The sequence below is a fragment of the Gekko japonicus genome, unplaced genomic scaffold (genome assembly GCF_001447785.1).
Source record: "Gekko japonicus isolate JY-2015 unplaced genomic scaffold, Gekko_japonicus_V1.1 scaffold2068, whole genome shotgun sequence".
In the NCBI taxonomy this organism is placed as follows: Eukaryota; Metazoa; Chordata; class Lepidosauria; order Squamata; family Gekkonidae; genus Gekko; species Gekko japonicus.
This window is the reverse complement of record NW_015165307.1, coordinates 88,516-101,723: the sequence shown is the minus strand read 5'-3', so window position 1 is coordinate 101,723 and position 13,208 is coordinate 88,516. Positions and strand designations below refer to the sequence as shown.

Below are 13,208 nucleotides of genomic sequence, written 5' to 3'. Positions count from 1 at the left end.
TGTTATGATTATTGAAAATCTTCTTTGATAATTGTGAGACGTCACCAGAGGAGATGAACTATTGAGAGACAGTTTTTGTCCCACATCTTTGTTCAGAAGATCTTCCTTCGAAACGGCAAGACATTCCGGAGATCACCGTCAATATATATTTTTCTATGATTATGTATATTATTTTTGTTCACTTTTCTATGATTCTTTAAAGCCGTATATTAAGCGTCACTTTCTCACAGTTTTTCTTGTTCTCCGTATGATCTCATTACTGTGCCAATCCATTGTTATTATAACTGGGGTTTTTTGGAGATCGGAGGACTGCCATTTCCTTCCTTGCCAACTTCCAGCTAGTAGGAGAAGAGAACATGCTGAGCCTTCCATTCAGTACTTTTCCCGCGCTGACCCCTTTCCCCCTGTTCCGTACCTTTTAACCTGTGGTCCAAGTACTCCAGAAGGACCCGGATGATCTGGACGATAGCAAGGATCAGTGACCCAAAAGCCAGTGAGCCAGTGTGATACCTGCCCAGGGAGAAAGCAGGAGCAGAGAACTCAGGATCAGGGAAGGCTTTGGACCCCTTTGCGAAATATTCGTCCTGGAGAATACGAGGATGTCGGCCTATGTGGCGGGGGGGGGGGGGGACACAGACACACACACACAGATAGCCTAAGCAAGCTAAAGTTTCTCCGGTTCTATTTTGAACTCCAGACTCCACCCCGGAGGGCCATGCACACGGAAATCCCAATGACAACAGCAGGGTTCCCCTGACCTTTCTGAGCCAATGGGCACCTTTGGAATTCTGACACAGAGTTGTGGTGCAATCGCAAAATGGCTGCCTAGGAGGCGGAGCCACACACAGAGAGAAAGCCCAAGTTGCAGGGGAGAAGGCGAGTAATTAAAAAAAAAAACAGACTGGGAAAGAGGAGTGAGAGGGAATAAAACAAACACTGCGGTGGCCGGTGCTGCTGAAGCCGTCTTATTTGAATCTGCATAGCCAATCAGAAGCCTTGCTGGGCAAGTGCCCCACCCACTTTCTGAAAACGCTTGGTGGGCACCAATAAAAGAAGAAGAAGGTGAGATTGGATTTATTTCCCGCCCTTCACTACCCAAAGGAGTCTCAGAGAGCGGCTTACAATCTCCTTTCCATTCCCCTCCCCACAACAGTCACCCTTGTGAGGTCGCCGGGGCTGAGAGAGCTCTTTTGAAGACTGCCCTTGAGAGAACAGCTCTGAAAGAACTTGTGACTGACCCAAGGTCACACCAGCTGGCTGCATGTGGAGGACCGGGGAATCAAACCCGATTCTCCCAGATTAGAATCCTTGCACTTAATCACTACACCAAACTGGCTCTTAAATTAAAGGTGTGGGGGCACCATGTGGGGGATACCTGTGCTACAGCTATTATCTATCTATTCCAGTTGGCCTCAATTCCTTGGTCCAAACACGGGGCCTCCTGCCATAAAGCTATCAAAGTCCTCTTGACTCATGGAACTAAGTTAGAGGCCTACTGGAACCAGTGTTCCCTCTAAGCTGAGTTAGTGTGAGCTAGCTCACAGTTCTTTAGCCTCCGGCTCACACCTTTTTGTCTTGGCTCAGGAAGGTGGGCTCCGGAGCAAACTAATTTATGCAGCAGCCAAATCGCTCGCTCCTAACTTTCACACCGGTAGCTCACAAAGTAGAATTTTTGCTCACAAGACTCCACAGCTGAGAGGGAGCACTGGGAACAGATCTCAGGCTGTCTGAGAGTAACCTGTTCCACCCCCATCGCTCACCTGCAGCATCAACATTCACACAAAAATGGAAACTGTAAATAAGGTGCTGTTCTCTGTTAGCAATGTGAAGTCACTGCTGTGCAAAACTACATTCGAGTTTCAAAACTGGCACTTTCCCCTTTTTTTAATACCAGGCAGGTTAAGTGCTTTGGCAGGGTGCCTCACCTTTTCCAGAGTGCAGGTAAATAAACTCATCCTGAGCGGAAATCATTGTGTGGCTCTTCTGTACCTCAGATCCCGATACCCTCACGCCCCCTTCCCTTAGAATCACAGAGCTGGAAGGGACCTCCAGGGTCATCTAGTCCAACCCCCTGCACAAGGCAGGAAATTCACAAATACCTCCCCCTCCACACGCACCCAGTGACCGCTGTTCCACACCCAGAAGGTGACAAAAAAAACCCTCCAGGATCGCTTCCTGATCCCAAAGTGGCGATCGGCATTTCCCTGGGTGTGTAAGGAAGGGCCACGAGAACTAAGCCCTGAGGCGACCCTCCCTGCCCTCCCTCTCGTGATCTGCCCAAGTTCACAGAATCCTTATCCTTCACTGGCACGTTGGCACTGACACCCTTCTCCCTGGGCTCCTCACCTGAGCGCTCGGCCAAAGGAAGAGAAGAGGGGAAACGCCGGCATATCGTCCGGTTTCTTAAAGGCCCAATAATAGGAGGCAAAGGCCCCTGCCAGGGTGACCTGGCCCAGGGCAATGACGAAGTTGGCGAGCCAGAAGAACATGAAGACATTGTAGATCTGGAAGACGATGAGGTACTTGTGATAGGCAGTTTCCCCACCGTAGAAGGCAAAGAGACAACGGGCATCCGGGCACTCCTTGGCAATGCTGGAAGTGTTGAAGGTCTAGAAAGGGGAAGGGATTCAAAAATTTTCATCCACACACATGAAGGTGCCTTATACTGAATCAAACTCTTGGTCCATCAACGTCAGTATTGTTTGCTCAGACCACCACCCCCTTCTCCAGGGTTTCAGGCTGAGGTCTTTCCCACCACCCCCTTCTCCAGGGTCTCAGGCTGAGGTCTTTCCCACCACCCCCTTCCCCAGGGTCTCAGGCTGAGGTCTTTCCCACCACCCCCTTCTCCAGGGTCTCAGGTGGAGGTCTTTCCCATCACCCCCTTCTCCAGGGTCTCAGGCTGAGGTCTTTCCCATTACCTCCTCCCTGATCTCATTAACTGGAAATGCCAAGGATTGAACCTGGAATTTCTAGACGGAAAACAGATGCTCTTCCACTGAGCCACAAGCCCCTGCAGTAATTCTGAATACACAGGGTTCCCCCCCCCCCAAGTTATTTAATTGAGTATGTTTAATTTGCTCCTATTTTTAGATTGTTTCTCACCTCCGGGTTGCACCTGGTCCCAGAATAGTCACAGTGTGTCTCATTAAACACCTTGTAGATGGCTTCGTTAGAGGTAGATAAGAACCTGGAAGCGGTTAAGGGGCTCTACTTGGCCAAAAAGTGTACCACCCGCCCCTGCCTTTGAGAGCCTGGCAGCTGGTGGGGATTTTCAGACACCCCCCCACCCACCCCCCACAATTCACCTTGCCCGGAGAGGGAAACTGAGGAAGGATACACAGCCGTGCTAGCCCAGTAAGCGATACAGAGGCACACCAGGAAGAAAGTGCAGAGCGGAAATAACAAGGACGTCATGATGTGTCCGATGGCCCTGCGGGAGAGAAGAGCACATCGGTGACTACAAAGGCCTCATCCAGCCCAGCAAGTGCAAAGCCCAACTTCTGTCTCAGACTTCGGATACAAAAACGACTACAGCTTGGCAAATGGAAACGAGAACTTGTTTGGGAAGAGCCAAATTCGAGTCCCGGTAGCACTTTAGAGACCAACAAGCGTTTTGGGGGAATAAGCTTTTGAGAGTCAAAGTTTCCCTTCGTCGAAAGCTTATTCCCCCCCAAATTCTGTCAGTCTCTAAGTGCGACTGGACTCGAATGTGGCTCCTCTACTTCAGATCAATACAGCTATCTTCTGGAACTTTCTTAGAAGAGGAGGAGATTGGATTTACACCCCACCCTTTAGTACCCGAAGGAGTCTCAAGAGCGGCTTACACTCTCCTTTCCCCTCCCCTCCCCACAACAGACACCCTGTGAGGTAGGTGGGGCTGAGAGAGCTCTTTCGAGGACTGCCCTTGGGAGAACAGCTCTTAGAAAACTTATGACTGACCCAAGGTCACACCAGCAGCTGCATGTGGGGGAGTGGGGAATCAAACCCGGTTCTCTCAGATTAGAGTCCGTGCTCCTAACCACTACACCAAACTGGCTGTTAGGAAGGATATTCTGGTCAGTTATTTCTGGACAGGACAACAGAGAGATCAAGTTTCCAATTACTGAACTCCTCCATTGTCTCTTTGAGAAACCATGCTGGATTTTCCAGCCCCAACAGAATCGGACAGGAAAGCAAACTATGTGTGGAAATGCAGTGGGGGTAGATACAGTGCTGTGATATACACGCTAAACATTGCAGAGCTGGAAAAAGTACACAGGAGGGCAACCCAGATGATGAGGGGTTTGGAGCACCTTCCCCTATGAGGAAAAGCTGAACAGTCTGGGACTTTTCAGTTTACTAAGGGAGGGACGTGACAGAGGTTTATAAAATTACGCAAGCGGTGGAGAGATTTTTGTCCCTCTCCCGAAATGCTAGTAAGCATCTGTCATGATCTGTGTAGGATTGGGAGATGGGGCCTGGTGCGGCCTAGGCCCAGGAGAGACCTGTGTGGGAGTGGGAAGCAGACAGTCTACAATCCCCACAATGCTTAGTGACGGTTGTAGCCAATCTGTGTCCAGGGATTCTGTGAGGAGATGGGGACTTAAGCTTGGTGGGCTGAAAAACTGTGTTCTTTCTCTCAAGGAGTTAAACTGAAGGGTCCCTGAGTTCTTTTTCCTCACAAAGTAAGCTGGACAGGACAGAGTTAAACTGAGAGAAAAATCCCTCACTTGGGACAGAGTACAGGCACAGGCCTGGTATACAAGGCTGTGGGCCTTAAATAGTAACAAGAGAAATAGGTAGTCATGTTAGCTTTGTGTTTATTTTGCCTTTAGACACTGTTATATATTTTAAGCTCCTTGTCTTGGTTTCAATGCCCCAATACTGTTTTAATAAACCATTTGTTTAATGTTCTCTGCCTGGTCATCACACCTATATTTCTCGGCTTAAAAGGGGCATTTTGGTTGGGCTTGGGAGGGCACTCTGGGCCTTCCCAAGGGACCCTAAGTCCAGAGTGGTGGCAGACGAAGGTGGCAACCCACAGGGGGTCATGACAGCATCCAATGAAGCAGAAGTTACGATGGACAGAAGGAAATACTTCTTTACTCAGAGGGTGGTTAAAATGTGGAATTCGCTGCCAGAGGATGTAGTGACGGCCACAGGAATAAACAGCTTTCAAAGGGGATTAGATCGATTCATGGAGGAGAGGTCTATCAATGGCTACTAGCCATGGTGGCTGAGGGGAGCCTCCACATTCAGAGGCACTAATCCTCTGAATCCCAGAGCCAGAAGGCAACATCAGGGGAAGGCCTCAGCCTACATGCCCTGTTGCTGGCCCTCCAGAGGAACGGGTTGGCCACTGTGTGAGACAGGATGCTGGACTAGATAGGCCACTGATTTGATCCAGCAGGGCTCTTCTTTTGAAAGCCTTGGCGTCTCTGCCCTGTTGTTGGCCATCCAGAGGAATTGGTTGGCCACTGTGTGAGACAGGATGCTGGACTAGATGGACCACTGCTCTGATCCAGCAGGGCTCTTCTTACGTTCTTATGTCTGTTCTTTAGTACTTCTCATAATCTTTGTACAAAGTTCACCAACTGGTAGGGCAAGGATTTTTAGGGAAAGGATAGAATCTCTTTTACCTTTGGCAGCCAATTAAGGTAGCTGAAGAAAAAGTCAAACAGTTGCTTTTTAATTGCTGGTGTCAAATTTAGCCTTTTCAATCCTGATGCAAAAAACCTGAATGAGCATTATTGGATATGTTTCAGCGTACCTGCTTATGATCTCATGATTACTTTGAGAACTGATCACTTATCTACAAAACCATCACATGATAAAGTTATAGAGATTTATCTAAGTTGGTGGCTGTCACTGTACAGAAGGCATCACACAGAGAGCTGGTTAACTGTGGAAGGACTGTAAAGAGGATGTGAGTGCGATTTCTGTCTGTGTGTGTTTGGCTTCCAAAGCTCCCTAAAGCATTCTCAAAGAGTTATTTAAAATCTGATTTGCTTTAAACCTCGCATATTCAAGTTACATTTGAGAAATGCCAACAGATCTGGTTTTCTTTGCATGTGGTTTCTCAGTATTTATGGGTATCTATTGTTTCATATCTATTTTTTACTCTCTGACCTAAAAAAAAGACAGAGAGATGTCTTCCTTCAGTAAAAGGTCATTAGCTCATGGAAGTTTCTGCTTGGTTTTGCTGGGACAAGGTTAAACATGGAACATGCTTAGAATTCTTGTTGCATATAGGTAAGTTGCCCTCTCAATGGCGATTACCTGTGGCAACTTGGCTAAGGAAAACAATTTCCGTACAAGCCAATTCTGGGTGGTGGTAGAAAGGGCCATCAAGTCTATAACGGAATATATACGCCCTCTGCTGGAACAGCTGAATAACTTCAAGGAACAGATGTCTATAGTGACTCAAAGCATTACTGCACAACAAACCCAGATAAACGATATGATACAAATAATGAAGCAAGATTCTGAGAAGGTAAAGGAAGTGGCTGCAACTACCCAGAAGGTGAAGAAAAAAGTGCAAAAACTGGAAAGGAAACAAATCTCCATGGAAGATCAACTGCTGCAAGTGCAAATGGAAAAGGGCAACATGATTCTTCGCTTCCAGGGCATGCCAGAGAACAGGGGGGAGAATCTTAAAGAAGTGATGAGTGAATTATTGGCCCCAGTGACAGAAATGAAAGCAGAATCATTACTGAACGAGATGGATGTGGTTTACAGATCACATTCAGGCTATATAAAGAAGAATAATTTGCCTGGGGAAATTGTCGTAAGATTCTCGAAGAGGCATGTGAGGGATGCAATCCTGAAAGCGGTCGCTGGAACACCCCTGAAAGTGGGGGACAATACCATCAGAACGCTAAAGGATATTCCATTTGAAGTAAGACAATGGAGAAAGAAGTACAAAGAACTTGTGCTTTTTCTTCAGACAAACTCAATTGGATATAAATGGCTATTTCCAGAAGGCGTCACTTTCAAGATCAAGGATAAAAAAGATTGACTCTGTTCTGAAAGCTCAAGAATTCCTAAGGGTTCAGCTGGGAAGACTAGAGGACGGGGAAAAAGAAGAGGACAGCAAGTCTAGTGGCGAGCTGGACTCGGGTTCTTCCGGAGAGGACTCTCTGACAGAGCAAGGGGCAGCTGCTCCAAAAAGTCCTTATAAGCTGCGGAAGAGACGAGGAAAGGAGAAGTGAAGGCTGAAGGACTCTGAATTGTGCCTTTGAGAACTCTGAAATGGGATGATTGGGGGGTACTGTTCCTAGACAGTTAAATTTAAGAGTTAAAGAAAAAGAAAGTAATACAAATGTTTGTCTCAGTTTATAATGAACTTTTATAACCAACTGTAGAGCACCATTTGAGCTTGTATTACTGATGTTTTAATTGTAACCTATGTTTTATACAAATGTTTGACTCAGTTTATAATGAACTTTTATAACCAACTGTAGAGCACCATTTTAGCTTGTATTACTGATGTTTTAATTGTAACCTATGTTTGATCTCCGGGGGCTCAAAAAAAAAAGAAAGAAAGGGCCCTCAAGTCACACCCAATGTGCGGTCGGTGGGGTTTCCAAGGCAAGAGACAAACAGAGGCGGTTTGCCATTGCCTCCCTCTGCGTAGCGACCCTGGGCTTCCTTGGTGGTCTCCCATCCAAGGACTAACCAAGGCTGACCCCGCATAGCTTCTGAGATCAGATGATATCGGGCTTGCCTGGGACATCCAGGTCAAGGCAGAGACAAACCGAGGAGGTTTTTGGCCCTTGCCTGCTTCTGCACAAAAAACCCGAAACTTCCTTAGTGGCCTCCTGTCTGTGTACAAACCGGCGCCGACGCTGCTTCGCTTCTGAGATCTGACGAGACCGGGCGAGGCTGGGCTATTTAGAAGCTAATTCTTACAGGTAGGATATGGGCCAATGATCCTGTTACAACGAGGAGCACGCCGCAAGCCGAACTCACCGGCTGGCTTCCTTGATCAACGCAATGGCGATGAGGATCCTCTTGCGCAGGAAGATGAGCAGAAGGATGATGACCACCTCCGTGATGCAAAGGATGATCACTAGACGGGAAGCAGAAAGCGTCCTGAGAACACGTGCACGCATGAAGCTGCCTTAGACTGAATGAGACCATTAGTCCATCAAGGTTAGTACTGTCTACCCAGACTGGCAGCGGCTCTCCCATCACCTCCTGTCTGGTCCTTTAACTGGAGATGTCAGGGATTGAACCTGGGTCCTTCTGCATGCCAAGCAGAGGCTCTTCCACTGAGCCACCACTCCTCTTTACAGCTCTCCAGGGTCTCAAGCAGAGGCCTTTCCCATCACCTCCTGCCTGGTCCTTTTAACTGGAGATTCCGGGGATTGAACCTGGGTCCTTCTGCATGCCAAGCAGAGGATCTTCCACTGAGCCACAGCCCCTCTTTACAGCTCTCCAGGGTCTCAGGCAGAGGTCTTTCCCATCACCTCCTGCCTGGTCCTTTTAACTGGAGATTCCGGGGATTGAACCTGGGTCCTTCTGCATGCCAAGCAGAGGCTCTACCACTGAGCCACCGCCCCTCTTTACAGCTCTCCAGGGTCTCAGGCAGAGGTCTTTCCCGTCACCTACAGCCTGGTCCTTTTAACTGGAGATTCTGGGGATTGAACCTGGGACCTTCTGCATGCCAAGCAGAGGCTCTTCCACTGAGCCACAGCCCCTCTTTACAGCTCTCCAGGGTCTCAGGGGGAGGGCCTTTCCATCCCCCCCCGGCTGGTCCTTTTAACTGGAGATGTCGGGGATTGAACCTGGGTCCTTCTGCATGCCAAGCAGAGGCTCTACCACTGAGCCACCGCCCCTCTTTACAGCTCTCCAGGGTCTCAGGCAGAGGTCTTTCCCATCACCTCCTGCCTAGTCCTTTTAACTGGAGATTCCGGGGATTGAACCTGGGACCTTCTACTTGCCAAGCAGACGCTCTACCGCTGAGCTATGGCCCCTTCCCATACATGAGGATACCTGTGACCAGATTCCACTGCACAGAGGAAAATTCTGCCAACTTCCTGGCAGCCAGAGCAGTTCCTCGGTGGGACTGACTCCCTCGGGAGGTGGTGGCCTCTCCTTCTTTGGAGGTTTTCAAACAGAGGCTAGATGGCCATCTGGCGGCAATGCTGAACTTGGGCAGATCATGAGAGGGAAGGCAGGAAGGGTTGCCTCAGGGCTTAGTTCTCGTGGCCCTTCCTTACACGCCCAGGGAAATGCCGATCGTCACTTTGGGGTCAGGAAGCCATTTTTCTCCAGGGCAGTTTGGCTGGAGATCCTGGAGGTTTTTTTGTCATTTTCTGGGCGTGGAACAGCAGTCACTGGGGGTGTGGAGGGGGAGGTCTTTGTGAATGTCCTGCCTTGTGCAGGGGGTTGGACTAGGTGACCCCGGAGGTCCCTCCCAACTCTATGATTCTATGGTAAGATTCTCAAGACAAATCTACCGGCTCATCAGAACCTGGCCACCTGAGAGACACGCTCGTCACCGAGGGTTTCAGAAAAGCACTTACTGAAGGCCAGCCAGGTTTGCCTTAGGTGGAGATAAACACGGAAGTCCGTCTGGAAGCCCAGGTCCTTCAGAGAGACGTCAGATCCAGCCTGACCTTTCAGCGCCGCATATTCCATGTAGCAATGGAAGATCCCTGCCAAGATAAGTCAGTGGTCAGACCGGACGAGACGAGACAAGAGTCTGTTGAGTCTCTCTCTCTCCCCTTTAACATATGCAGGTGGGATTCTTGAAATTATTTTCAGAAGCTTTTGTTTCAAGCTTAGCATCCAAACCCTAAAATTCCCTATGCTGTGCTATGTGACGTCTAGCCTGGATCCAAGTCTTCGTGGGCCTTGACTCACGCTCCAAATAGACTACACTGGATTTAGAGGGTGAACGTCACCTATAGAACATATAATCTGGTGTTCCTGGGCCATGGTTGAGCTACAAAAGTTAATTATGAAATTATGAAGTATTCTAAGGGCATCAGGAACGATACATCAACATGTCCAATAACAACAAGTATTTTCAAATAAGTACTTGAAAAAGGGTGCCTTGCACACGAAAGCTCATACCTTGAATAAAACTTTGTTGGTCTTAAAGGTGCCAACACTGGACTCTAAATTTGTTCTACTGATGAAGGGAGTTTGCGTCAGCCAGGTGCCTACTGGCTGGGGGGCATGGGGAGGACACCCCCTTGGTGCTGTCTGTACGTGACTGAGCGGTACGTATCAAGAGAGCTAATTTTCAACCTAGCCAAATCTGTGTATACGTGATCTGTGTATACGTGATCTGTGTATACGTGACTGGGGCCATCGACAGACAAGATGGATCTTTCTACAACCCTGAGAAGAGCCCCAGGTTTGCAGAAAAATCTGAAATCTTCAAACAAAAAAGGAGTGTTAACCCCTCTAATAATAGAAGTAGCACCCTGTTAAGCTTTAAGAAATGAATGCCTTCTCAGCGGCAGCTGCTAGGCAACCAGGACGGAAACCCAGATAAAAGAGTAAACTTCTAAAGCTTCCTTGGAGGCCGAACTTTCTTGAGTCCACAAAGACTGATCAATATGTAGAAGTCATTGAGACTAAACTGAGGTAGAATCCTGTAAGAGTTTCATCACGGCAACCCTGTTCTAGCGCCCGCAAGCGAAGCAAAGAGAGAAGGGCAAAAAGCGCCTCAGGGTTCAAATCCCCAAACAACAGGCGAGGGAGGGGGAAACACGGAATGTGCTAGACCAGGGGTGTCAAGCATGCGGCCCGGGGGCCAGATCAGGCCCACACTGAAACTGGCCATCCCCTGCGTCCAGTTCTGTTGCTGCTGCTACATCATAGCTTGCTTCGCCAGACTCTCTCAATTGCTCAGTCATTTCATGTTTTCCCCTGGGTCTTAGACTCAGAACTCTGAGCATGAGATTTCTGTGGTGGATGTCAAAAAATCAAAAGTAGGTTTGCAGCTTACAGATACACACTTGAACAGCATACTCAAGATTGCAACAGCACAGACATTTTGATGCAATAATTCAGAGCAAGAGGTGTCCGTTATCAGATACTGTTAAATAAACAAAATATTACAAGAGTGCTTGATGTTTTTAAGCATTTTTTTATTTCGAGTAAAAAAAAATCTTTGTGTTTGTGTCCTTTATAAAGTCTGTATCTCTGCTACCTGGCACTACATTTCATGACACGCACATGGCCCGGCCCAACGAGGTTTCCTTTATGTCAGATCCAGCCCTCATGACAAATGAGTTCGACCCCCCAGTGCTAGATCGTCCTCGAGGGAGCGGCAGGCTCCGCTGGGCCAACACCCGAGATTTCTGGCTTAACCAAACTCACCATATCCAAGGACCAGGATCACCAGGACAATCATCACCCAGACCATGATCCCTGCCAGGAACCGAAGGAGGACGATAAAGATGAGACTGACCACCATGGAAATCACCAGACCTCTGCAAATGGAAGACGAAGAGGGGAGTCCATAACTCTTGTGGTGCTAAGTGGTGGCAGAAGCGCCCCACAGTCAGCTTTTTTTTTTTTTTTTTAAGAGACGCCAATGTTGGATCAGGCCAAAGGCCCATCCAGTCCAACACTCTGTGTCACACAGTGGCCAGAAATACCAGGTGCCACCAGGAGGTCCACCAGTGGGGCCAGGACATTAGAAGCCCTCCCACTGTTGCCCCCCCCCCCAAGCACCAAGAAGACAGAGCATCACTTGCCCCAGAGTCCCTATCTAGACCTTGTGGCTAATAGCCACTGATGGACCTCTGCTCCATATGCTTATCTAATTCCCTTTTGAAGCCGTCCATGCTTGTAGCTGCCACCACTTCCTGTGGCAGTGAATTCCATGTGGTCATCACTCTTTGGGTGAAGAAGTACTTCCTTTTAGCCGTTCTAACCCGACCGCTCAGCAATTGCATGGAGTGCCCACGAGTTCTTGTATTGTGAGAAAGGGAGAAAAGTACCTCTTTCTCTACCTGTTCTTTCCCATGCATAATCTTGTAAACCTCAATCATGTCATCCCTCAGCTGTTTTATATAGAAGAACAGCCTTGGGGGGGGGGAGAATCCTCAGAATAGACCAAAAAAGGGAAGACTCGGGCTCGCCCTACACTGTGTACCTGTTGTACCTTCTATCCTTTTGTCCCCTTTTGCTTCGCACATCTGGTTTTAGGTTTTATTGCTTATCGCTTGCCCTCACTGATATGGCATTCCTAAGGGGGGGGGAGTGTGAGAGACTGTAGAATTAGGGAGGCAACTGCATGAGCAACTCTTCTCTAAACAGCACCTCAAGGAACTCTCACACAAGAGTCGTCCTTGAAGAGATAAGACTTTTGAATGGCTAGATGGACCAATATATCTGTCATGGTTCCTAGCACAGCTTGGGGGTGTGTGAGGTATGATTGGAATGTGGGTTTTGACCAGGGGTCATTTCCTGCAGGAGCGCACAGGAGCGGAGCTCCGGCAGTAAGGAGCCTGGGGGCAGGCACATGCAACAAGCCCCGCCCCCTGCTCCCAGCAGCCCTCAGGCGGGCCACGAGGCGCATGAAGCAGCCAGGTGAGTTGCAGAGCCCCCCCCCCCCGGCCTGCCTTCAGGTACAAGCTTTTCCTCCTCTGTGAGGGCAGATCTGCGCGTCCCCCCCCCCCCAATGCTAGCAATCCAAAACAGTCCAGTGGAGCCTGAGCGGTGGGTGTTGCCTTCTGACACACTTCCGGTGATGTCAGGGGGTGTGGCATATGCAAATGAGTTATGCTAATGAGTTATGCTAATGAGCTCCTGCACCTCCTTTTCTACGAAATGACCCCTGGTTTTGACTATACACTGTGTCCCCGCTTTAAGACCTTCAGGCCTGACGAAAAGGTTCAACTCTTTAGCATCTCAAGTCTCCTCAATAAACTTTCCTACAAGAAAGCCTGTGTGGAGAGAGTGATTTGACCGGGAGTCTGACAGGACAGACACCACTCTGGCCTCCATTCGCACATTCTCGTTCCACACTTCAGCCAAACTAGCAAGTTCTCTACTCACAATATTATCCAGTACCAGGAAACAGTGTAATCCTCAAAGATCTTCATGGCCACTTGCCTGGCCTCCAGAACCACATTGGCTTGTCTAGACGGAAGAAACAGCAAGGCATGAGAAGGCGGGAAGGCGGAGGTGTCGTTTTCCATTCAGTGCCAGGAGACTCTCAAGGTCCCGACCGGCTCTCGGTGCCCCCCCCCCGCTTTACT

At 48.8% G+C, this 13,208-nt stretch overlaps 1 protein-coding gene across 1 annotated transcript in view; it reads right to left on the bottom strand.

Annotated features, from left to right (window-relative positions):
- SLC44A2 (solute carrier family 44 (choline transporter), member 2) overlaps positions 1-13,208 on the bottom strand; it is a gene marked incomplete at its 5' end in the record, with an annotated part of 61,091 nt that overhangs the window by 22,709 nt on the left and 25,174 nt on the right. The window contains 8 exons of the mRNA XM_015410444.1: positions 416-510; positions 2,347-2,609; positions 3,103-3,187; positions 3,338-3,430; positions 7,951-8,050; positions 9,510-9,641; positions 11,320-11,432; positions 13,006-13,089. Of these exons, the coding sequence (XP_015265930.1) occupies positions 416-510; positions 2,347-2,609; positions 3,103-3,187; positions 3,338-3,430; positions 7,951-8,050; positions 9,510-9,641; positions 11,320-11,432; positions 13,006-13,089 (965 nt within the window). The remainder of the gene's footprint in view (positions 1-415; positions 511-2,346; positions 2,610-3,102; positions 3,188-3,337; positions 3,431-7,950; positions 8,051-9,509; positions 9,642-11,319; positions 11,433-13,005; positions 13,090-13,208) is intronic.